We start from the raw sequence: 25,857 nt of genomic DNA on the forward strand, positions 1-25,857 counted from the left end.
TTCAATTCCCGTACCAGCTCTCCCCGAACAGGTGCCGGAATGTGTCAACTAGGGGCTTTTCACAGTAACTTCATTGAAGCCTACTTGTGACAATAAGTGATTTTTATTTCATTTCATTTCACACCCCGACACCTTTTGCCCCGCATTTTCAATCCTCTGGCATCCTTTTTTGCTCAGAAACAGCCTGCAATTTGGCACCGCAAAGAATGCTGGGTAATACTACGTCGACAGCCTTTTTTTTTTAAAAAAAGAAAGAAGTTGTTTGGTTGGGATGAAAACTGTCTGTTCAACAGAGGCAAAGCGGTGCACATCGTGGGCTCGGTTGTCACGTAGGGTCTTTCATGTAACTTTGCAAATCTGGATTTCTTTTTAATTCCGTTGCATTTCTTGCACCAGATTACCACTTTGAGCTGTTTGAAGTTTTATGGGTGGGAGAGAGTGCAATATTGGGTGTTTTGTTTTTGACGCTGCAATGATTTATCTCTGATTAGCACTTGAGATGTGGTCTTCATTTCCTCTTTGTCTTTTCTTGCCGCCCCCGCCACCCCCCCCCCCCCCCTCCCCCCACCCCACCCACTGCAGGCGAGAGGTAGAAGGAGCTGAATGCTGCATTTTAAATTGTTATACATTTTCAGCAGGTACAATTATTAACGTAGACCAATCACAAATTTTCATGATTTGCTACTTCAATACATTTACCCAATCAATACTCATTCGCTTATACAGTGATTATAACATCATGGGTGGGATTCTCCGACCCCCCCCCCCGGCGGGTCGGAGAATCGCCGGGTGTCGGCATGATTCCCGCCCCCGCCGTCCTCCCAATTCTCCCGCCCGCCAAAAACCAGCGTGGCGTGAGTCGCACCGCCCGCCTCGGAGAATGGCGGGGTCCGGCGCGACTCAATGGGCCGCTCCGTCCGGCCAGGACCCCCCGCCCCGCCGGGTACAGGAGAATCGCGCCCCATGTATCCTGAGTCCTTACAGTACAATTTTACTTGAATGTTGCTATTAACCCATACTTTCCCCTTACAGTCCCCCCTTTTGGCCCTGGGTAAAGCCCAAGTTGGCCAAATTAGCAGTTATGGGTCCCTCCCCTCTAACCCCTGCTTGTCTCTGAACAGCAAACAGCACAAAAGGACTGAGATGAAGACAATTTCTTCACCCAGAGAGTGGTGAGTCTGTGGAATTCTCTACCACAGAAAGCAGTTGAGGCCAAAACATTGTCTGTTTTCAAGAAGGAGTTAGATACAGCTCTTGAAAGTGGGATGATCAGCCATGGTCATGAAGGGCCGAATAGCTTATTCCTACTCCTATTTTCTATGTTCCATCCTCGATGCACAAACTGCTCAGTGAAAGCTGCCCAAACCACGGATTAGATTCTCCGATTCTGAGGCTAAGTGCGGAGGACCTGTGGCGTTTTACGTGGGGAAAAAAATCGGTGGCGCCCCCTCACCGATGCTGCGAGCGGTGAGTCGCTAGCAGCCGCGCCACGTGAAACTCCCAGCCGCCACCAAATAACCGGCCGGAGAATTGCCGGGTCCGTGGCCGCGCATGCGCATGGCGGCGACCTGCAGCGGGCCCCAGCATTTCGAAGGGGGCGGAGCACGCGAAACCTGCGTCGAACAGGCGCCGCCCCCGGGATTCTCCGCCCGATCGCCGATTACGAAATCGCCGCGGGAAACGGAGAATCTTGTCCCACAACTCAGTGTGACCATTGATGTTATTCAATCTAATTGGCCTAAATGAGGCAAGGCTAATTCTTAATTGGCTTAAGGATCAATCTGTCATTGGCCTATGTGGGCGCGATCAGTTTCTAATTAGTTTCTCGCGGTGATTCAAGTTTGTTTGCTACTTTACATCTAAAACAAAGAATAGAGTAATAAAGTTGAGCATTATGTACAGAGAATGTAAGTGAAAATAGTTTTCATGTCGGCCTTTCCTTAAGATAAAACAGCATGCGATATCTGGGAGCATGGGTTCATTGGGTGTCTAATTAATCTATCTTTAATGTGCGTTTGTTGAGAACTGCTTTGCTAAAGTATGATGTTGTTGTGACTGGTGTAAATTAATTAAACTTGCAGAATAGGGAACAGTTACAGAAATTAGATACTTGAAAGTGACTGTTCTGCTAAATATAACCGGTATGAAAATTTAAAAGAACTAACCATTACAAGGGGACATAAATTTAAGGTGAATGGTGGAAGATATAGGGGGGATGTCAGAGGTAGGTTCTTTACCCAGTGGGGGCATGGAATGCGCTGCCTGTGGAAGTAGTTGAGCCGGAAACATTAGGGACCTTCAAGCGGCTATTGGATAGGTACATGGATTATGGTGGAATGATGGGGTGTAGATGAATTTGTTCTTAACCTAGGACAAAAGTTCGGCACAACATCGTGGGCCGAAGGGCCTGTTCTGTGCTATATGTTTCTATGTTCTACAGAGTTACAAATGCTAATTACAGAACTTAATTCCAAGATCAAAGATGGCAACACAAAGTGACCATAGAAACCTAGGAAGCAGAAGGAGGCCACTCGGCCCTTCGAGCCTGCTCCACCATTCATTATGATCGTGGCTGATCATCAAGTTCAATACCCTGATCCCGCCTTCCCTCCATATCCCTTGATCCTCTTTAGCCCTGAGAGCTGTATCTAATTCCTTCTTGAAATTACACAACGTTTTGGCCTCAACTACTTTCTGTGGCAGCGAATTCCACAGATTCACCACCCTCTGGGTGAAGAAATTTTTCCTCACCTCAGTCCTAAAAGGTTTACCCCTTATCCTCAAACTATGACCCCTAGTTCTGGACTACCCCCCCCCCCCCCCCCTCCATCGGGAACAATCTTTCTGAATCTACCCTGTCTAATCCTGCTAGAATTTATCTATGAAATCCCCTTTCATTCATCTGAACTCCAATGAATATAATCCTAACCGACCTGGTCCCTCCTCATATGACACCCCCGCTACCTCAGGAATCAGTCTGGTAAACCGTCGCTGCACTCCCTCCATAGCAAGAACTGCACACAATACTCCAGGAAATGTAATACTCATTTAAACATCACAAGTTAAACTGTACTAAGTGCACAAAGCTGAATGTTTTACTATTTGTTCCCCTTTTCACAATCGAACTTTAGAGCACAGAGCGTATCATTTTAATTGCGAGCGAGCTGGATGGTTCCATACCAGTAATTGTTCAACCTGACGCCTCGCATCACTGCCTCAAAGACCACATATTCTTTGTCACTTGTTCATTTTGAGTGTGGTGCTAAGACCAACGTTGTGCTTAGCACTGCTGCCTCACAGCGCCAGGGACCCGGGTTCAATTCCGGCCAGGGGTGACTGTCCGTGTGGAGTTTGCACGTTCTCCCCTGTGTCTGCGTGGGTTTCCTCCCACAGTCCAAGGGTGAGATCTACCGGCCACAGTGCTGTCTCATTCACGAGCTCTTGGAGGTATTTTGCAGATCCAATTAAATACTGTCACATCGGAAATCAGACACTTCTGTTTGATTCCAGTCATTAATTAACATGTTTTCATTGCTCGTTGGTTATCTCTGATGACATCAGAAGTAACTTTACATATCACTTCCGCACCTCCGAAATTGTTCCGTAATCAAATAACAGCCTCGTTTGGTTGACAGACTTCCATTAATGTTTGTTTAATGTGCTCTTCAGGATAACCTTTGTTCTCATATCCATAGGAACCACTTTGCCTGCGTGTGTGTGTTTTTTTTTAAATTGTTGTCTCAGAGTTCCTTTCAATGTCAGGGTTTATTTTTCTCCTTTTTGTTTCTTAACAATACCAACTTGAATGAATTAAAATGAATCCATCGATGCCAATTTCTTGTGCTTGGTGTTTTTTAAAAAGTTGAATACCCGTGGGTCAAATGCATGTACATCGGGGCCGGGATTCTCCGTCGCGGATCCCGCGCCGGTTTCACTTGCTGGCAAGGACGGAGAATTCCGCAGCCGTGAATGGATGGAGAATTCAGCCCTAGCCTCCCCAGACACAAGCACTGTTTCTGGGATTAACAAACACCCTGAATAGGTTACAGTTTAGACCACAACACCCTAAGACATAGGAGCAGGATTAGGCCACTTGGCCCATCGAGTCTGCTCTGCCATTCAATCATGGCTGATATTTTTCTCATCCCCATTCTCCTGCTTTCCCCCCATAACCCCCTGACCCCCTTATTAATCAAGAACCTACCTAGCTCTGTCTGAAAGACACTCAGTTATTTGGCCTCCACAGCCTTCTGCGGCAAAGAGTTCCACAGATTCACCACCCTCTGGCTGAAGAAATTCCTCCTCATTTCTGTTTTAAAGGATCGTCCCTTTAGTCTGAGATGGTGTCCTCTGGTTCTAGTTTTTCCCGACAAGTGGAAACATCCTCTCCACATCCACTCTATCGGAGGCCTCGCAGTATCTTGCACGTTTCAGTAAGATCCCCTCTCATCCTTCTAAACTCCGACGAGTACAGACCCAGAGTCCTCAAACGTTCCACATACGGCAAGTTCTTAATTCCAGGGATCATTCTTGTGAACCTTCTCTGGACCCTTTCCAAGGCCAGCACATCCTTCCTTAGATATGGGGGCCCAAAACTGCTCATAATACTCCAAATGGGGTCTGACCAGAGCCTTGACATGAATGCTAACATTGCATTTGCCTTCTTAACTGCCGACTGAACCTGCACATTAACCTAAAGAGAATAGTGAACAAGGACTCCCAAGTCCCTTTGTGCTTCTGCTTTCCGAAGCATTTCCCCATTTAGAAAACAGTCTATGCCTAGATTCCTCCTTCCAAAGTGCATAACCTCACACTTTTCCACATTGTGTTTCATTTGCCACTTCATTGCCCACTCTCCTAGCTTGTCCAAGTTAGTTTAATTTTTTTCAAAATCTTTAGTCCATGATGGTTGCTGTCATACTTAAAGACCACGGATTAATTCTTATTCTTAAAGCCATTGCAAATCTGGTCATACTTGAAGTTACCTGCAAAAAAAATACAGATCTATTCTGCTTGGGGCAAAATGGATTAAATCATCAGAGCTCACACTGTATCAGAGCTGACACTTCAGAAATTTAAAATTTTGCAATTTCCATCCACTGTTTTAAAAAAAACATTTTCAACTGTGATAAGCTTAAGCTGGTAGCTGGTCTCTGCTTGTTTGAAAAGGGTTGGAACAAAAGTTCTCAAATTGACATTATTAGCTGTGTCTAACTCCGTGCTGTACCTGTCCTGGGAGTGTTTGATGGGGACGGTGTAGAGGGAGCTTTACTCTGTATCTAACCCCGTGCTGTACCTGTCCTGGGAGTGTTTGATGGGGACAGTGTAGAGGGGGCTTTACTCTGTATCTAACCCTGTGCTGTACCTGTCCTGGGAGTGTTTGATGGGGACAGTGTAGAGGGAGCTTTACTCTGTATCTAACCCCGTGCTGTACCTGTCCTGGGGGTGTTTGATGGGGACAGTGTAGAGGGAGCTTTACTCTGTATCTAACCCCGTGCTGTACCTGTCCTGGGAGTATTTGATGGGGACAGTGTAGAAGGAGATTTATTCTGTATCTAACCCTGTGCTGTACCTGTCCTGGGAGTGTTTGATGGGGACAATGTAGAGGGAGCTTTACTCTGTATCTAACCCCGTGCTGTACCTGTCCTGGGAGTGTTTGATGGGGACAGTGCAGAGGGAGTTTTACCCTGTATCTAACCCCGTGCTGTACCTGTCCTGGGAGTGTTTGATAGGGACAGTGTAGAGGGAGCTTTACTCTGTATCCAACCCCGTGCTGTACCTGTCCTGGGAGTGTTTGATGGGGACAGTGTAGAGGGAGCTTTACTCTGTATCTAACCCCGTGCTGTACCTGTCCTGGGAGTGTTTGATGGGGACAGTGCAGAGGGAGTTTTACCCTGTATCTAACCCCGTGCTGTACCTGTCCTGGGAGTGTTTGATAGGGACAGTGTAGAGGGAGCTTTACTCTGTATCTAACCCCGTGCTGTACCTGTCCTGGGAGTGTTTGATGGGGACAGTGCAGAGGGAGTTTTACTCTGAATCTAACCCCTTAGCTTTATTTTATTCAGTGCTATTCTGAATTCGAAGATATGGAGAGCATCCACTTTTAATCAGAGTCAGAATTGAAATGTAGAGACAGTAGAATCCAGGTTTCCATGTGACCCACTAACTGTTGACTTATAGATTTGAGGGTTACGTTGGTGTAGGAGCAGGTTGGGAGATTGAAAGGAGAAATACTGGCTAACACTGGGTGCCAGAATGTGATGTTGCCACAAAGACGGATCAGCTTTGAACCAATTATTAAAGGGAGGGGTAGCGAGTTTAAAAAAAAATAAACATGTCCCTCATTTCCAGTAAGATGGATTTCTCTGCCAATATTCACATTTTTCATTCAACTCCTATTCGAATAGGTGTGGTCAGAACTGAAATGATTAACGTGGGCAGTGAGTGCAAAGTGATTTCCTTGTGATAATGTACCGCACTTAATTGTGATTATATGTGGGCCCCACATTATAATAGGGAAGTTGGAAAAGGGGCAATCGGGTGCCGGCAAATTACATTTCGTGTTTTTAAATGGTGTGTTCCTGGTGGCAGCCATTTTGGTTGGAACGCTGACCCTCGCCGTGATACCCTTGCGAAGAAAATCGCAATGTTTGCACTCCACCATGCACCAGCCGCCACTCTGCATCCACTGTTGTTCCTGTTTGTGGTTTGAGTTGCGGTTATTTAATTCAAACACTTATTTCCATTTTCAATCTTTGCAGTTCCTAATCTCTTGAAATGGAGAACCTTCCGCCTCCCGTTTCCCCCGTTTTAGATGACGGCTTTGCCAAACGAGCCGGCACGTTGCGCGACGTGCTGAATGTTTGCCCCCCTCGTCCCACGATTCTACAGTCTCCAGCCCTGCGGTGGGTCATTTGTGGGCGGTCTTGCGGCTCCCACGGAGTGCTAACGTCCCCGCCTCTTCGGCCAGGGGCTCTGGGTTCGGGTCCCACCCCAGGACCTGACGGGCCGAGGAAGGTGCGTTCGTAGCGCGGCCAAGGAGGCTGGGCGTCAACTTGTAAATCCTTCCAAGCACGCCAATGGCGGACGAGGTGAGAGTGGGAGAAGTTCCTGGTCAACCACCTGGCAGAAAGAACATTTGGAACCATCGCTATCCATAGGGGCTGGTTTAGCTCACTAGGCTAAATCGCTGGCTTTTAAAGCAGGCCAGCAGCACGGTTCGATTCCCGTACCAGCCTCCCCGGACAGGCGCCGGAATGTGGCGACTAGGGGCTTTTCACAATAACTTCATTGAAGCCTACTCGTGACAATAAAGCGATTTTCATTTTCATTTCATTTTTCATAGCTCTAGGCTACAAAATGCATGGAGAAGTGAATGTTGCCATGGCAACTCTGACTCCCTGGGTGGGCTGTAACCCACTTGTAGGTTAATACTTCACAAGAGCCTTCCATCCAATTTACTTAATCTAATCCCATCAGCGTTGCCTTCTAACCCTTTCTTCCCCGCCATGTGTTTGTCTAGATTCCCTTAACAGCTTTCCTCTTGTTTGCGTTGAGCACTCCATGCGCTGGTAAGTTTAACTTTCTTGCGTGACTCGGCATGTCCTGATCTGCCTCTTGCATCTATTAATTGCCCTTTCCAATTTAGCTTCTACGCCTGCTCTGTTGAACCCCACTCTGGAGAAAGATTTGATTTGGTTTCGTCCCTTTGCTGAGTGCAGGCGGCTCCAAAATGCTTGGCAGACAATGAAGTACTTTTGAAGTGTAGCCACCGGTTTAATGCAGGAAACATTACGCACAGCAAGATCCCACAAACAGCAACGTGGTAATGACCGGAAAGTATGTTTTGGTGATGTTATTGAAGGATGAATATCGGCCGGGACACTGGGGAGAATCCCAGCGTCATGGGATGTCGGTAATTCAGAGCTTTCAGGTGCCAGGGTCCGCGATGTCGCCGCAATATAGGAAGGATGTGAAAGCATTGGAAAGGGTACAGAGGAGATTTACCAGGATGTTGCCTGGTTATGGAGGGAATATCTTGCGAAGAAAGGCTGAGGGACTTGAGGCTGTTTTCGTTAGGGAGAAGAAGATAAAGAGGTGACCTAATTGAGGCATACAAGATGATCAGAGGATTAGATAGGGTGGACAGTGAGAGCCTTTTTCCTCGGATGGAGATTTCTAGCACGAGGGGACATAGCTTTAAATTGAGGGGAGATAGATAGAGGACAGATGTCAGAGGTAAGTTCTTTACTCAGAGAGTAGTAAGGGCGTGGAATGCCCTGCCTGCAACAGTAGTGGACTCGCCAACACTAAGCGCATTCAAATGGTCATTGGATAGGCATATGGGCTTTAGAGGGGGTTCACAGGTCGGCGCAACATTGAGGGCTGAAGAGCCTGTACTGCGCTATAATGTTCTATGTTCTATGTTTTCCGGTCTTGCATTGCTCAGGACAAATGCAAGAATGCCAAATTTCAAACAATCATCATTTACACTACAGGAGAAAAAGGGCACTGATTGGCTGGCAAGCCGACACTCTCAACACTTTATACTGCGCGATTGCTGATTTTTGTTTTGTCCATGGCAACGCCTCACTTACGGTTGACTTGCCAACCAATCCGCACCCTTTTCTCCTGCATTGTTGCGATCGTGTGAAATTTGGCATCCCTGTGTTTGTCCTGATGAGTGCAAGGCAAAAAATTTTGGCAACGTGCCTCTTCTTTTCTGCCATATTTACTCTGTCCCTAAACCCATGTTGTGCCTGCCCTGGGATGTTTGTGCAGTATTGGGCAAGTCGACCACCTAAGTAGACATGTCCTCTGTTTAACACTGGCACCTGCGGCAGTCCAGCACTCCTTCAGTGGGGTTTTGGAGTACCTGCCTAGGTGTTTGTCCACTAGTCTCTGATCTGGGATTTGAACCCGCAACCTTCTGACTTGAGGGGTGTAAGTGTTACCCAGTGTGCCGCAGCTGATGCTGATAGGTTATCCCAGGCACATTGGCAGCTGATTATTGTTGTCGCCTAACCTTGCCTGACTTGAGGACTGTATTGTTTCCCTTTCCCCCCCCCACAGGACGGCTGTTGCGTTGAGCTGCAGGAGATGTTGGCGTTGAATCGGTCAATTGGGCACCTATACCACCACTCCGTCAACCCCCTCCAAACAGTGACCTCCGATGTCTTAGCGGAGCTGAGGTTTCTAATGGACTGTCCCATTCGTGTAAGTTTCCCATCTGTTTTTACAGGTCTCGTGGGGAAGGGCGTTATTATTGCACAGATTTTACAGTGCAGAATAGGCTATTCGGCCCATCGAGTCTGCACCGGCCCATGGAAAGAGCACCCCACTCAAGCCCACGCCTCCACCCTATCCCTGTAACCCAGTAGCCCCACTTAACCTTTTTGGACACGAAGGTTCGGAGCTAAGGTTAAGGTTAAGAGTTCACAGTATTCAGTGTCGGTCAGTACAGACCAGGTAAGGACGGCAGTATTGCTGCAGGGTTTTTGTGCGGCTCACCCATCCTGCCCCAGGGGAACCCACCGCGGGGGGGAATCGCCTTTGGTGAGGCTGGAACACTCTTCCGGGGGATGTGCCAGAACACCCCGCCCCTTCAAGCCTTCAAGCCAAGTCTGTTGCAATGTCGGAAACATGACAGGTGCCAATTTAACACCGTGAGCTCCCACAGACGGTAATGCAATGGTCTGGGTTTTTTTTTTAGTAGTATTGTTGGATACATATTTAGTCAGGGCATCTGTAGGTGGGGGGAGGAACTCTCCTCCCTTTGAGTCTCATGGGACCCCATCACCGTATTCCTCATAATCCTGTGGGTTTTCAAGAAGCGGGGGGGGGGGGGGGGGGGGGGGGGGGGGGGGGGCGGGATCAGTCTATTGAGTTGGATCATCAGCCATGATCATAATGAATAGCGGAGCAGGCACGAAGGGCCGAGTGGCCTCCTCCTTCTCCTATTTTTCTTTCAAACGAGGGGGAGGGAGATTGCCGGCGATGATGGATGTTGGGTGGGGGGGAGAGGTGGTGGGGTCCCTATGCCTCTGAGTGGAGGGGGGTGGGGGGGGGGGGGTGCCTGTCTCTACTTCGAGATCGGTATGCTCTTTAAAAAGGCACCCGGTCTCTGTGGAGCTGGGCTTGCTGGTGTCGTTAGGCCCCCGTCCCTCAAGAATGACAGCGGCAAAAATGCACCCCTTTATTTGGACAAAGTGTCAAAGATCTGGAGAGAACGCCTGGCTGTTTCTCTGCAGAGGAGCACTAGAGGAGAAAAGGGTGCTGATTGGTTGGCAAGTCGACTCTCTCAACAATTTACACTGCAGGATTGCTGATGGTGTTTTTTTCCGTGGCAACGCCTCAATGACGGTTGACTTGCCAACCAATCCACGCCCTTTTCTCCTGCATTGTCGCGATCGTTTGAAATTTGTCATTCCTGTGTTTGTCCTGATGAGTGCAAGGTGAAAAACTTTGACAACGTGTCTCTTTTTTCAACAATATTTACTTTGTACCCAAGCCCTGTTGTACCTCGTTTAGCACAGGGCTAAATCGCTGGTTTTGAAAGCAGACCAAGGCAGGCCAGCAGCACGGTTCAATTCCCACACCAGCCTCCCCGAACAGGCGCCGGAATGTGGCGACTAGGGGCTTTTCACAGTAACTTCATTTGAAGCCTACTTGTGACAATAAGTGATTTGCATTTCATTTCATTACCTGCCCTGGGATATGTGGGTAGTATTGGGCAAGTTGACCACTTTGCCATTTGGAAGCCGGTATATTTTTGGCCCCCGTGCTCCCTGTGTACCACACGGGGAATATCAGTCCAGCTCCCGCGTTTAAGCCTTTGGAGTGTCAACTTTCCAATCCAGATCTTAGCACTACGCAATGAGCTCGGGCTGACACCTCTTTGGGCTGCTTTTGAGTAACGTTTTTAGAGAAATAAACAAGGAAGTAATGTGCGTATCTTTCTGCTGATCGGGCCTATTTCTCGTTCCTCAATCCAGGAATCCTCAAACTGTGAAATGGTGCGATATAGTTCCTCGCATCTTCTCCGGAGCTTGAAGGAGCGCTTCAGATCTCTCGATGCAAAATTTAATGAATGCAACTTTAGCCAATGCACTTTAAGTTCCTGCCGCACAGGTAAGCGGCCGATCTCTCTCCGTCACTTCCATGTGTTCTTGTTGTGGGGGTTTGAGGGGAGGGGTGGTCATTTGGACGTCGCACACGAGGGCGACGGGAAGGTGGCGGAGGGCATAACGCTGTTCAGACTTGGGAGAGAGACTCGCTGCGGGTTGGATACACACATTACCCAGTCATAGAATCGTACAGCACAGATTAGAGGCCATTCAGCCCAATGCTGCCTATGCCAGATCTCTGGCAGAAATGATCCACTCAGTCACAAAACAATGTCAAAGGAAGCTGAACTAACTAAACTGAAATGGAATGATGATGATGGGTGATGTTGCAATCCAACCTCTGCGGTTCCACCCGAGCACGGAAGGCTTGAAATGAAATGAAATAAAAATCGCTTGTTGTCACGAGTAGGCTTCAAATGAAGTTACTGTGAAAAGCCCCCAGTCGCCACATTCCGGCGCCTGTTCGGGGAGGCTGGTACGGGTATTGAACCGCGCTGCTGGCCTGCCTGGGTCTGCTTTCAAAGCCAGCGATTTAGCCCAGTGTGCTAAACCAGCATGCCGGTTGACATTGCATGCTCCCCCTCCAAGGCTATCCAGCCATGAATGTAGCCATGGTAGAGAGTAGACAGTCAGGTCGATGACCTCCTTGCCGCCCCCCCCCCCCCCCCCCCCCCCCCCTCCTCCTCCCGCACGTCCAGCTGCCCGAACCTGTTAATGGGCACCGTGGCTAGGCCCAGGAGTACGCTGACGAGGCGGTCTTCCTCAACCCTCCCCTTCGGCACATACAATTTTCCCAATCCCGTTTGAAGATTACAACTGGACTTGTTTCCCCCAAAGAGCCAGCACAGGGATGATGGGCCAAACGGCCTCCTTCTGTTCTCCTTGTGTCTGCAAATACCGGCAGCGGGTATCTCTCCACCCTCCCGCCTGTGGGTTGATGCTCTGACGAGTCACTGTGCGACAGTCGGAACAGAAAGACAAAAGCCGGTCCTCTTCCACAGGAAAGGGCTGGAAATTCCGAGGGAGCGCGTCCACCCCGGCTAATGATCAAAGAACAATACAGCGCAGGAACAGGCCCTTCGGCCCTCCAAGCCTGTACCGGTCATGATACCAACCTTTTCCAAAACCCTCAGTGCTTCAGAGTGCCGTATCCCTCTATACCCATCCTATCCATGTATTTGTCAAGATGCCTTTTGAACGCCGTTAATGTATCCGCTTCCATAGCCTCCCGTGGCAGCGCGTTCCAGGCACTCACCACCCTCTGTGTAAAAACAAAAACCTGCCTCGCACATCTCCTTTAAACGTTGCCCCGTGGACCTTAAATCTATGCCCCCTGGTGACTGACCCCTCCACCCTGAGAAAGAGTGCTTGCCCATTCACTCTATCCATGCCCCTCATAATCTTGTAGACCTCTATCAGGCCCCTCAACCTCCGTGTTTCTCATGAAAACAGTCCGAGTCTATTCAGCCTCTTCGCATAACTTTTGTTTCTTCTTTTTTTTAAAATTTAGAGTGTCCAATTCGTTTTTTCCAATTAAGGGGCAATTTAGCGTGGCCAATCCACCTACCCTGAACATCTTTGGGTTATGGGGGCGAAACCCACGCAAACACGGGGAGAACGTGCAAACTCCACACGGGCAGTGACCCAGAGCCGGGGTCGAACCTTGGGCCTCGGCGCCGTGAGGCAGCAGTGCTAACCCGCTGTGCCACCGTGCTGCCCCTCTCCGCATAACTAATGCCCTCCAGACCAGGCAACGTCCTGGTAAACCTCCCTCTCCAAAGCCTTCACCGCCTTCAGGTAGTGTGGCGACCAGAATTGTGCGCAACATTCCAAGTGCGACCTGACCAAGGGTCCATACAACCGCAGCATCACTTTACTTGTTCGGGCCTCTTGTTTTCTTTTGATTGGCTCCGTCACGTGACCTTGCTGCCAGGCGTGGAATTTAGCAGAGAAAGGTTTGGCATGTTCTGTTCTGCTTGGCACTGTACCTGCTTCTTGAGGGGGTGGGGAGCCAAAACTGTGCTGTCCGTCAGATTGGATAAGCAGGAATGTTAGGCGTCCTTTGCACATGCCTGAAGCTGACCACTACTTTGTCTTTGCAAAGCAGGGGCACAGAGCCTACTTGAAGCCCCTTTTCCATTGGTTCCTGATACAGGTGTGGTCATGTGGCGAACGTACTCTGTGGCTCACATCCCTCCTCACTTTGCGCACCCACATGTAACTCCCGTGATCGCACCAATGCCTCCCAGTCAGAAGGGCGTTAGTAACATTTATTTTTGAACCCCTTGTTTTAGGACGCATTGAAATAACGCTACCGACAGTAACAAATGCCACAACGCCTTCAATGGAACCAGGAATCTTCGCCAATGGAACCGACAATCCAACAACCAGTTCCATTCCAACCACTCCAGGCAACACAACCAACCCCACTCCAACCTCAACCCACGGTGACCCGACCGACACAACCAATCCACCCTCTCCACTCTTCGCCAATGGCAGCTTATTGGGCTTGACTGATAGAACCAGCGCCACTCCAGATTTAGCCGGGAGCAGGCTAGCAGACGGCAACCTGACCAGGCCGCCTCCATCCTTGATCAACGTCAGCCTCATGGACCTGACCAATGGCTCCAACGCCGTTCCAGTTCTAGCCAATGGCAGCCGAGCAACCGCGGCCAACCGGACCGAGGTCAACACGGCATCTTTAGAAAAAGGTGGTATCATGGCGGCAACACTGACATGCAACACTGAGCCCTCCCCGGTAGTCGCGCCACTGGCAACGCAAATGGTCGTAATCATTCTGGTCGTCAGTGTCCTCATAAACATGTTCCTTGTCGGATGCTTATTGAAAAGGAACAGGCGGCTGGTAAGTAGACTTTCTCCCCCCCCCAAATAAATATCGGAGAGAAGTCTTTCGGGGCCCTCTACTTTTCAAAGCAAAATGAATTACAGCTCAGCACTTGTCAAAATCGCTATTGCACATTACAACAGCATATTTTACCCACTTGCCCAAACGCAACGGTGTTGAATAGTTTCGCTTCTTTCAAGTATGAAGGCCTCGTGGTGCAGTGGTAGATTCCCCGGGCCTCTGGGTTTGGAGCTTGGGGTTGATGTCGCACACCAGGGCCCAGGCCACGGATGGAGCCTTCATTAAAAACATTTAAAAAAAAAAAAATTTTAGAGTACCCAATTAATTTTTTCCAATTAAGGGTTAATTTAGCATGGCCAATCCACCCAGCCTGCACATCTGCAGGTTGTGGGGGAGAATGTGTAAACTCTACACGGGCAGTGACCCAGAGCCGGGATCGAACCTGGGACCTCGGCGCCGTGAGGCAGCAGGGCTAACCACCGCGCCACCGTGCTGCCCGACGGAGCCTTCACGACACGGTTCAACCAGCTGACAATCCACCCAGGAATCTGTCCACCACCATTCCCCAAGGGGAAACCGTGTGTGTGTGTGTGTGTGTGAACATATACCTCCTGTTTTTAAAAAAACAACCTATTCTTAAAAAGTTGCGGATGTTGAGGCAGACTTGAAACTACCAAGCAGGTTTTCTTTTTCTTGAAGGTCATCAATATGAGCGAGGCACCAAGACTGGGGGAATTCGGGCGAAAAGTCTTTTAGCCAGAGAGTGTGGAGAATGTGGAACTCTCTACCACAGGGGGTGGTCGAATCGAAGAGTATAGACACATCCGGAGGGGAAGCAAGACTAGGGGGTGGAGGGTTACGGTGGTATCTGCAGCTGAAATGAGATGGGAGAAGGCTTGAAGTAAGTTGAGTGTCAGGGTTTTTGGGACGTAACTGAGGTCACGCAAGGTTTTAAATCCACTTGATCACTCGAGTAACTTGCGTGCTCACCGGGGTCTTTCACGGTGCTCCGAGTGATGGGCCCTGCAGGCGCTGACTCCGCGGTTTGTATCGCTTGCGTTTGGCCGTGCGGTAAAGCAGCATCCGTGAGCAAAAGGTCAAAGCAGGCGGTCCCAGTTTAGACCCCGGGACGTGGTGAGGCTGCCGAATTTCGACGTTAGGAGTGGGGTGAGGTTAGTGGGCCTCGGTATCCCCCCTCGTCCCAGTTCCTGCTGTTGACCCCCGTGTAGCAGCGCTTGCTGGGGCGCACGCCAGGGCAGTCAGCGATTTGATGAGCGATGCAGTGCGCGGCTGATTAGCCAACGTGACGCGGCGTGGACGTTGGAACGATTTGCAGGCAATGGTGCCAGAGAAACTGCCCCCCCCCCCCCCCCCCCCCCCCCCCCCCCCCCAGAATGAAGCCGCAGCAGTCCAAATCCTGGGATCAGGGAACCAGATGACGCAATAGGATAAAACTTGAAGATGGCTGAAAAGAGAGACATGTTGCTGAAGCTTTTCATCTGCTACTCATCAGGACAAAGGCAAGAATGTCAAATTTCAAACTAACTCAATAATTCATACTCCAGGAGAAAAGGGGGCTGATTGGTTGGCATGTCATCTCTTGATTGGCTGAGGTGTTGCCATGGAGATAGCAACTGTGGTTAGATGGAGTGAAGGTAGATGTCGGCCATGATCTCATTGCATGGCGAAAACTAGCCCGAGAGGCCAAATGGTGTCCGACTGACCCTACTCGTTGGCACTGACCCCACCCCTTTATGTTCGAAGAACTTGTGCCACTTTTAGTTCAGCTGTATTAAAGGGCTCTCTTTCTGTCATGTAGGCCCCTGCACATATGACTGAAATGGAGCCATTGTCATTGGCAGAGCTGGAGATTGCTGAGGCCTAGGGAAGAGAGCTTTGGAAAGGAATGAGGAGGTGAGTTTTAATTTTATCGCTGGCGATGCCAGCATTTGTTGCCCATTCCCTCGGGTGTGTTGGCGAGCTCTCCTCTCGAGTGCAATGGAGTAGCTCACAAGGCCGCTTCAGAGTGGGGGAGGGGCAGCTCAGAGTCGCCCGCCTTGCCGTGGGTCGGGGGTCACGTGTAGCTCAGACCAGGTACAGAGGACAGATTTACTCCACTTGAGGACATCGGTGAATCAGATGAGTTTCCAACTGACAATCTGGTAGTTTCGAGGAGACTTTATTGAATTGGATTCAAATTCTCAAGCAGACACAATGAGAATTGAACGCCTGCCATTAATAGCCCAGGCCTCGGCATTGCTCACTCAGTAACACCACCATTGTACTTCCGTTCCCTGTGTGAGGCGGTTGTAGGCGACATCAAGTGAATCGCCAGCAAGGTCTCCTTTTCACTTCTCAAATTTATGCACAGTCGCCATTGGTAACTCTGCTCCCATCTCCCTTGGCAACCGCAGCCGGGGACCCACTTCAATAGGACTGAGTCACTGCGTTCACAATAGCGAATCCTTTCTCACAACTGGGCTCCGGGTTAGTGGTAGTGAATGCTCAATGCTCTTTATTTCCTCCCAACATTTAGACCAATGTCTACTCACGTTCCTGTGGGAAGGTGCCAGTTTGATAGGGCTAGGGAAATCCTGTGACCTGAGTAAAACTTGGCTGTGTGTGAGAATGTGAGGATTATATTCACCCTTTTCTTTCATGGCATTGACTCTCATTGCGTTGGGAGGGGTGTGGGGGGGGGGGGGGGGGGGCTCTCCACCAACCCCAGCCAAATCATTTAAATTTCCTCCAGTGTGGCGCACATTTACATGCAGCCTGATTCTCGCCCTACCCCGAATCCCATAACTTTTTGCCCACTGAGAGGGGGGGGGGCAGTGGGTGTGGAGCGAGATGCATCGCTGGACTGGGATCAGAAGTGGAACCCCTTGCCTTATTTCGTTTTCGCTCCTCGCCCCCGAGGTTCAAATACTCTTCAACCTGCCCCCCCCCCCCCCCACCCCCCGCCCCCACTGCGTGAATAAAACCCACGCCTTTTGTTTTGTGGGCCGCCTTACTACGAGAAGACAACAAAGAACAAAGAAAAGTACAGCACAGGAACAGGCCCTTCGGCCCTCCAAGCCTGTGCCGACCATGCTGCCCGTCTAAACTAAAATCTTCTGCACTTCCGGGGTCCGTATCCCTCTATTCCCATCCTATTCATGTATTTGTCAAGATGCCCCTTAAATGTCACTATCGTCCCTGCTTCCACCACCTCCTCCGGCAGCGAGTTCCAGGCACCCACTATCCTCTGTGTAAAAAAACTTGCCTCGTACATCTCTAAACCTTGCCCCTCGCACCTTAAACCTATTCCCCTGAGTAATTGACCCCTCTTCCCTTGGGAAAAGCCTCTGACTGTCCACTCTGTCTCTGCCCCTCATAATTTTGTAGACCTCAGGTCGCCCCTCAACCTCCGTCGTTCCAGTGAGACCAAACCGAGTTTATTCAACCTCTCGACATGCCATTATCATGTTTGAGTGAGTGAGAGAGAGAGAGAGAGAGAGAGAGAGTGAGTGAGAGAGAGAGAGAGAGTGCATGTTCGGACGTGAGCTCGCAGACCCTGCACAGCTTTCACAGTGAGACAACTGTAAGGAGGGGGCTGGAGGGTGGGATTGAATAATCAATTGGAGACTTCCTTCAAAGCAGGAACCACCTTGTGAATAACGCAGATCAGGAAGAGGCCATTCAGCCCACTAGGCCTCTGCACAACGTTTTTCCCCTCCCCCCCCGACCCGATGACGTTCCTCTCGTCCCTCATGCACCCACCTTTCCCCGTTTTTCCTTCCCTCCCTGGAGTCGGACTTGAACCCGGAGCTCCTATCTCCGATTTGGGGAGGCTACCCACTGTGCCATAAGACCATCTGGCATATACTTACCTCTGGGGAGGGACAAGAGGGAAGGTTTGTGATAGGGCGGAAGCCGGGAGAGATTAAAAGACTAAACGAATAAGAGCGCAAAGGCACAGGGGACGGTAATGGGACTGTTCTATGTTTTATATATTTGATTTTCCACGGAGATGCCACCAGTTTCTAACTGTGCAACGGGTTTATTGTTGCCTCTGCAATCACTCGTGCTTATCCCTTCGACCAGCTTCTGCGATGTTGGCTTGCTTTGCTTGTTTGCTTGGCTCTGAGTCTATCCCTTAACCAATCCAGCACAGTGAGCATACATCAGTTGCCAGACTCACATGAGACACAGAACAATTGAACGATACCGGGACAAATAAACAAACAGATGATGGGCTTGTGAAGGTGTAAAAGGGGATGCGGGGGTGGTGTGGGGGGGTGGTGTGGGGGGGGGGGGGGGGGGGGGGGAGTGTTAGTGAGGCCGGTGGTTATGACCAGAATTTATTGAACTCTTTACGGAGAAGGTTGCAAATGTGTAACCGTGCAAGTGGGTTTGAGTAGATGCTGCCGTAAAGCTTGCGAATTTCAGCCTTCTATTTCGGCAGGCGTCATTCTGTAGTCCTCGCTGCCGAGCATTTTGTGCTCCACTTGTTATTTGGGCACCCGTCATGTCACGTTAACTGATGAAGGTTTATTCTTTGTTGCAGAACAAGTGAAAACCAAGATGACTTCCTGAGGACTTCTACTTTTGAGAGAGCCCTTCCTGCTTCCCGCCATGTTCAAAAGTCTCAGCGTGCATTGCCTGGTCTATAATCTATTTTGTGCTGTGATTCTGACTCGTCTCTCATGTCTGTATCCCCCAGCCCCCCTCCCTCTCCCCACATATCACCTCGAATTGTGAAATAGACTGCCCCCCCCAGTCAGCCAAGTTGGCGGGAGGGGGGGGCAAAGTTTTCATTTTGGATAGGGAGGATGGACGATCGACTGGAGGGAGAAGGGCTGGGGAGGGAAAGAGTGACGTTGCCTTTTTTATTATGCAAACTTCATCGACGAGCAAAAGATCCCATGGCTGCCTTGGTAACCCTGGCTGGTTGACCTTGGGCAGGGTGAACCGACAGACCCTGCATTGCTCCCTCTTCCCCCGGTAACGCAGCCTCAATCTTCAGGGAGGGACCATTTGCTGCTCCCTCGGAGGCAATGAAAATGTCTCCTCCCTCTCGTGGAGGTACGTGACCCTCGGCCAGCCCCAACCAGGGAAGGGAAAGAAGTCGGTGTCTTGAGTTGAGAGAACAGCAGAGAAAATGGCCACTCAGCCCAGGAAGATGCCTAGTAATGGGGCAAGTGATGAAATATTGGCACCAGATGCTTAATGGCTTTCTGTGGATCATTACCCACGCAGATCGCCTGACCTTCTACAGCCTGGCTGAACTGTGATCCAAAGAATTAGGACTATTGACTTTCTTGCTGTGTTTTATATATATATATATATTTGTTATCTTTTGTGCCTATTGTTGTCCTGCTATTTCATTTTTTGTTTAATTATAGCTTTTGAATTTCACTCTGCCAAGGGAGCAAACCCTGGGGCAGGATCCGAGCGGGGAGGCGAGTGAGACCCCGGCCCAAAATGAGGAGGGGGCTAGGCTGGGAGCAAACCAGGAACGAGGCAGTGTCTGACTGGATCGGGACTGCCGTGAGACAAGTGACTATGTTTATGACAGCGGGATGGGGCGCAAGCGAGTGCAGAAGGAGGGCAGGGTTGGCCCCGGGGAAAGAGAGAGGGAAGAACTGCGGAAGACGTGTGCTGGATCATCTCCTGGCAATAATAGTCTGAGGGAGGACTAATGGAGCAATGAAGGTGTATGCTACTTTTTTTTTGTTGAAAAAAACAAATTGTACTTGTACTTGCTATTTCACAAAGGGTACATTTGACCAAGATGGCAGACAAACCATTCGAGGACTCTCTGCAGTGTCCAAAAAGTCTTAAGGCCGGGATAGCGAGTCCTCCCCGCTTTGCCGGGAGCGAGGACAAAGAATTTTCCCAGCCAGTTCTCCCACGGGGGGGGGGGGGGGGGGGGGGGGGTCGCACTGTCGGAGAAGCTGCCTCAGGGATGAGATGGTTAACCAAGAACCCGTCTGCTTCTTCTGGTGCACAGATTTATAACAGAATCCCAGTGTTCCGGCCAATACTTCTCCCTCGATAAAACAAAAATGGATTGTCTGAACATTGTCAACTGCATTCTTTCATAATTGCTAGCAGAATACAGATGTTTGTCCGCAATGCTGACAAGACTGAAGCCAAAGTGTACCTTTCTCCTGTGAGGTATCTTGGTCGAGTAACAGACCTCATTGGGGGCATAATTTTTTTTTAAAAGTATATATGTATTACGGCTGTGCTGTACCATGTCCAGAGAATGTGAGCTTATAAAAACTATTTATTTTTCTTTCCTTAAAATAAAAGCAAATTTTCGTATTGATGGATTCTAGTTTTAACTATTGTGAATAGATGCTTTAATTTTTGTTCTACCCGGGCATCTCCTATTTTGGATGTCATGAGGAGGGGGGGGGGGGGGGGGGGGGATGGGATTGCTGAGAGTAGGGTTTTGTAGATTGTATTTGCGCAGGGACCCTAATGACCACCCCTCCCCACCCCCCAGTTGGCATTACGACTGGTCCAGGATTGTGGCAAGGTCTCGCAATATCGGGGGGGGGGGGGGGGGGCGACTTGGCAACATGGTAGCATTGTGGATAGCACAATTGCTTCACAGCTCCAGGGTCCCTTGTTCGATTCCCGGCTTGGGTCACTGTCTGTGCGGAGTCTGCACATTCTCCCCGTGTGTGCGTGGGTTTCCTCCGGGTACTCCGGTTTCCTCCCACAGTCCAAAGATGTGCAGGTTGGCCATGCTAAATTGTCCTTAGTGTCGAAAATTGCCCTTAGTGTTGGATGGGGTTACTGGGTTATGGGGATAGGGTGGAGGTGAGGTGGGTAAGGTGCTCTTTCCAGGAGCCGGTGAAGACTCGCTGGGTCGAATGGCCTCCTTCTGCACTGTAAATTCTATCTATCATGATGAGGCGGCTAAATTTCGCAATATCTCTCTCTCCCCCTCTCCCTCTCTCCTCTGTCTCTCTCTCTCTTTCTCCCTCTCTCCTCTGTCTTTCTGTCTCTCTCTCTCTCTCTGTCCCTCTCTCTCTCTCTCTCTAGATTTGCGACGCTCAAAACGCACCGAGAGATTTAAGTCTCGCGAGATGTCACGATCTGGTACTCGCCCTCACTGACCGTGACGCAGATATTTAAATATGCGTTCGCTGGATTCTCCCAGCTCTTGGGGCCTAATGAGAAGCGACAAGAAGGAAGGTCTGTGAGAGGGCGGAAGCCGGGAGAGATTAGATGACTAAAGGAATGAGGGGGCAAAGGCACAGGGGATGGTAATGAATGAAAAGATGAATGAAAATCACTTATTGTCACAAGTAGGCTTCAAATGAAGTTACTGTGAAAAGCCCCCCCCTAGTCGCCACATTCCGGCACCTGTTCGGGGAGGCTGGTACGGGAATTGAACCCGTGCTGCTTGGTCTGCTTTCAAAGCCAGCGATTTAGCCCCTGTGCTAAACCAGCCCCTCGTGGGGCTGTTTTATGTTTTATATGTTTGATTTTCCACGGAGATGCCACCGGTTTCTAACCGTGCAACGGGTTATTGTTGTCTCTGCAGTCAGTCAATGTCTGCACTCAAGCGAGACCTTGCCACAAACCTGGACCAGTCGTAATGCCAACTTGGGGGGGGGGGGGGGGGGGGGGGGGCTATTAGGGTCCCTGGGTGGTCGGGGTCAGGAAAAAGTGGCACCCTTTAAATGCCCTGCCTGTGTGGCGGGTGGGCAGTGCCAGGGATCGGGTCCGGGGTGGGGGTGGAAGGGGGGGGGGCTTTACAAGGTGAAGGAGGGGGGTGAACCCAGGGGCCTCCCCCCAGGTAGGGGAAAGGGGCGTCTATGAGGGGGGGGGGGGCGAAGGAAGGAAAGAAAGATTGGGGCAGCCAGACAAAAATGGCGGGGCCCGGTTCTCGAGGAGCCTTTCCTGCTGGGCCTGCCAGATGGAAAGGACTCTTATGCGCGACCCAATGCGGCACAGTGCTGTCGAATAGCGGGTTGTTCCTCCGCGCCGACGCCACCAAGAAACACCCGGCTAAGGGCAGCACGGTAGCATTGTGGATAGCATAATCGCTTCACAGCTCCAGGGTCCCAGGTTCGATTCCGGCTTGGGTCACTGTCTGTGCGGAGTCTGCACATCCTCCCCGTGTGTGCGTGGGTTTCCTCCGGGTGCTCCGGTTTCCTCCCACAGCCCAAAGATGTGCGAGTTAGGTGGATTGGCCATGATAAATTGCCCTTAGTGTCCAAAATTGCCCTTAGTGTTGAGTGGGGTTACTGGGTTATGGGGATAGGGTGGAGGTGTTAACCTTGGGTAGGGTGCTCTTTCCAGGAGCCGGTGCAGACTCGATGGGCCGAATGGCCTCCTTCTGCACTGTAAATTCTATGTAAACATGCCCAAAACCCGACATGGATCTTTTTTCAGCTAAATCGCGCCCCAGGACTCTCCTGTTCTTTAAATCACTCTCTCCTAAGTGAGATTTTATCTCTTTGCACTATCTCCAGTATCTTTTCAGCCTTTGATATCTGGTCGGGGTACCAAGTGGCCTTTTTTTTAAGGTAAAGAAAAAATTGGCCACTGGAACTGTCTGTGCTTTGAACCAGTTTCACTTCTGCAAAGTGTTGCGACATCAGCCCCTTGAGTCAGTCTTTGGAAAAACTCTCCAAACAATGAGAAACTGTTTCAAACCTTATTTCCCAATCTCGTGCTTCAGTGCCAACTTTTCTCTAATAAGTTCTGGTGTCCTTAACTTAAAAAGAAAAGTATTATCCTCTGGGATGTGGGCAGGGCCGGCATGTGTTGCCCATCCCTTGAATGGAGTGACTCACTCGGCCGTTTCGGAAGGTAATTCGGAGTCAACCGCATCGCTGTGGGTCTGGAGTCACGTGTAGGCCAGACCGGGTAAGGACGGCAGATTTCCCTCCCTGAAGGGAACTCGTTCACTATAAAGTAGACGGGGTCTACTTGCCTCTCGACCAATTGGTGAGCAGTCACGTGACTAGTCCCAGCCAATCGGACGAGAGGCACATGACCAGCCAGAGCCAATGGGAAACCAATGCTCTGCACCAATGGCAGTGCTCACATTCATACCATCACACACTATTTCTGACGAGCCGTTAGTTTCATGGCCGCCATTATGGAGGCGAGGGGCGTGATTTGATAGTCGCGTCGCGCGTGAGCAAGAGTCGGTGAAGTCGTGGGAGAGGCCAAAATCGAGAACCGTGCTGGCGCCGAACTGTTGGCAATCTAACCGGCAATGCTGCTCGGGGGTCCTGGGTTTGCTGCCTCGGTGCACTGTGGGGGCCAGGGGAGGGGGAAGTGTCCCTGGGTGGGGGGCCGAGGGTGGGGAGATGGATGTCTCAGTGCCTATGGATCCCACATGCCAATCCCTGGACTGTGTGGTCCTGTTCCAGAGGCAACCCCACCCCCCCCCCCCATCCCTGCCTGTCTGTCCCACCGACCACCCAGAACTCCCCCTGACCGCCGGAGGCCTCTGGCCGTGCGCTGCAGGCTATTGCTAATAGGGAATTGGCAATCGCACTTCAGTGAGCGCGTCGCACAACCCAAGTGGATCCCCGTGGGTAAGCGTGTCATGTGGCAGCTGATTGCCAGCATCCCGATCAGACCTTGATGCCTAGACACGGTGGGAGGCAACACCACAGACGCAGCGGCCGACATCCAAACAGCCAGGGGCTGGGCCCGAGGGCATTTCCGTGACCAGAGGGTGGATGTGTGCACCTGGGAGGGGACCAGCGCCTGGTCCAGGTAGCATTGCGTGTGGGTGTCTGGGGTACAGGCGGTGGGGTCTGGTGACCAGGGGTACCTGCTGCAGCCGGGGTGCATGGGCAGGGTGTGGTAGTCTGGTTAGAGGTATTACGGTACCTAGTAATGCTGGAACACCATTGGTGGATAATGCATGTTGTCTATTGGTCGAGACTGTATGGTAGCTCCGCCCTGCAAGGCGGAGTATAAAAGCCCGTGCAGCCCCAGCAGCTTCCTTTCTGTACTTGAGCTGCTGGGGAAAACCTCTAGCTTCTTAAAGCCTTCAGTTGGACTACAACCTCGCTTTAGTGATCATTGATAGTGCATCACAGGGCATGCCGGGGATGGGGGGGGGGGGGGGGGGGGGGGGGGAAGAGGCACCGAGGACCTCAGTGTCCTGGGCAATGGGGCACGGGATTGGTGCTCGGCCCGCATTGCGGAGGAAAGTGCCAGAGTTGTCACATTGGTTGAGGACAACGATTTCTACTGTACAGCAAAAGTGTCCCCAACTGCCCCGATCCCCCGATGATGTCCTCTTTCCACATGCGCCCCCCCCCCACTCCGTCTCCTCTCAGTGACCTTCGACCTGCTTAGCCTCCCGTGCTCTACCGCTGCACCTGGGTGTGTCCCGAGGATGCACATCAGAGGTGGGCCTGTTGCCCACCACGTCCCAAGGCTTTCGATGCCCCTGGCGGGCATCCTCTGGGGCCGGAGTGTCCCGGTGCACTTGCCAGCGCCACTTGCACAGCCCTGTTCCGGGTGCTGACTCCGAGACGTGCGCTGTACACCCAGTGCCCCCTCCTGCAAGTCGGTGGCCATAGGGCCCTGGGGTTCCCCTCGGGATGGAGGGGCAGCTGGATTGGGCCCCGGCTGCCCCTGCGTCCTCTGGCTCTGCCAGGCCTTCGCTGCTCGCCAATACCTGCAGCAGAATGTCAACACCCTCAGTGATGCTCCTCAGTGACTGGGACATGCCCCCGAGCGACTGGAACACGCTCAGCAGCGCCTCGGCTATGCCCACCTGAGAATGGGAGACCTCCCCTCGCGATCGGGACGTTCGTACTGGGTCACGTTCCCCCAACGGCTGGGAGGTCCTCAGCCATGGCCGCCTGGTACTGGGTCACGTTCCCCCAACGGCTGGGAGGTCCTCAGCCATGGCCGCCTGGTACTGGGTCACGTTCCCCCAGCTGCTGGGAGGTCCTCAGCCATGGCCGTTACTGACTGAGCCCAGGACACCTCCACTCATGCTGCCCACGTCGTGCAGCAAGCTCTCTACAGCGATCAGCACCCCGTGCAGTGCAGGCCTCCATGCATTGCGCCATCTCCTGCACCCGTAGTTTCTGGGACTGCAGGAGTGTCGCTCACATCCCCCTCTGAACCTTACCGCTGCGCCCTAGCGTCTGCATCAGCCCCGGGTCAAACTAGTCCAGAGGCTGAGCACCAACTGGGACCCAGCTGGGTCCTCGGGTCCAGCAGACCGTCAACTGGGCGTTCCTGCCTCCGTCTGATGTGCGTCAGCGACTGTGTGGCGCTCACCAGACTGTGCCCCAGACGCCCGACCACTACTGTTTCCCACCGAGGTGTGTGTGTGTGTCTCTGTGTTATGGGGGGGGGGGGGGGGGGGGGGGGATGACAGCTGTGACGTTTCAACAGTACTCTTCTCGGTGCTCCCCTCCGAGGTGTTCTCATGGGAGGTGGCGCGGGGCTGGGTGGGAGGCGGGGGGGGGGGACCACCCCCGGATCTACCAGCATCGTCAGATGGAGATCCTGCGGGAGAATGGACATGTGGTCAGTGGGAGGGATGGATGGGTCAGTCTAGAAGGCTTCACCAACTCACGCGTGACAGGTCATCTGGGTGGGGAGCTAGTGCACCCTCACTTCTGCGTCATGTGCAGACCTCTACGTTGGTTACTGATCTGTCCTCGGCCACACACACCCCCGCGACCTCCAGGGCCCGTTCCTCGTACGGGTGAGGACTCTGATGTCTGGCACCCCGCTGCCCGTCTGGGCCCTCGCCCGCCCGTTGTGGACCAACCTATCCTGCGGGGACACGGAGGGGGGTATCGTTAGCCAGAGGCGTCGTACATCGTGGGGGTGGGGGGGGGGGTTGGTTCGGCGGGGAGACGGCTC

The 25,857-nt window shown here is 51.4% G+C and overlaps 1 protein-coding gene across 2 annotated transcripts in view; it reads left to right on the plus strand.

The window, feature by feature from the left end:
• The window catches only part of LOC119956575, a 34,659-nt gene extending 14,753 nt beyond the window's left edge, over positions 1-19,906 (plus strand). Inside the window, exons 5-9 of one of the 2 annotated variants that reach the window (XM_038783891.1) lie at positions 9,073-9,216; positions 10,995-11,130; positions 13,421-13,989; positions 15,812-15,906; positions 18,542-19,906. In XM_038783891.1, the coding sequence (XP_038639819.1) occupies positions 9,073-9,216; positions 10,995-11,130; positions 13,421-13,989; positions 15,812-15,877 (915 nt within the window). In that variant the 3' untranslated portion in view covers positions 15,878-15,906; positions 18,542-19,906. The remainder of the gene's footprint in view (positions 1-9,072; positions 9,217-10,994; positions 11,131-13,420; positions 13,990-15,811; positions 15,907-18,541) is intronic. The other variant, XM_038783892.1, reaches the window with a different exon arrangement.
• Positions 19,907-25,857: the final 5,951 nt, after the last annotated feature.

This window comes from Scyliorhinus canicula, chromosome 23 (assembly GCF_902713615.1).
Source record: "Scyliorhinus canicula chromosome 23, sScyCan1.1, whole genome shotgun sequence".
Classification (NCBI taxonomy): domain Eukaryota; kingdom Metazoa; phylum Chordata; class Chondrichthyes; order Carcharhiniformes; family Scyliorhinidae; genus Scyliorhinus; species Scyliorhinus canicula.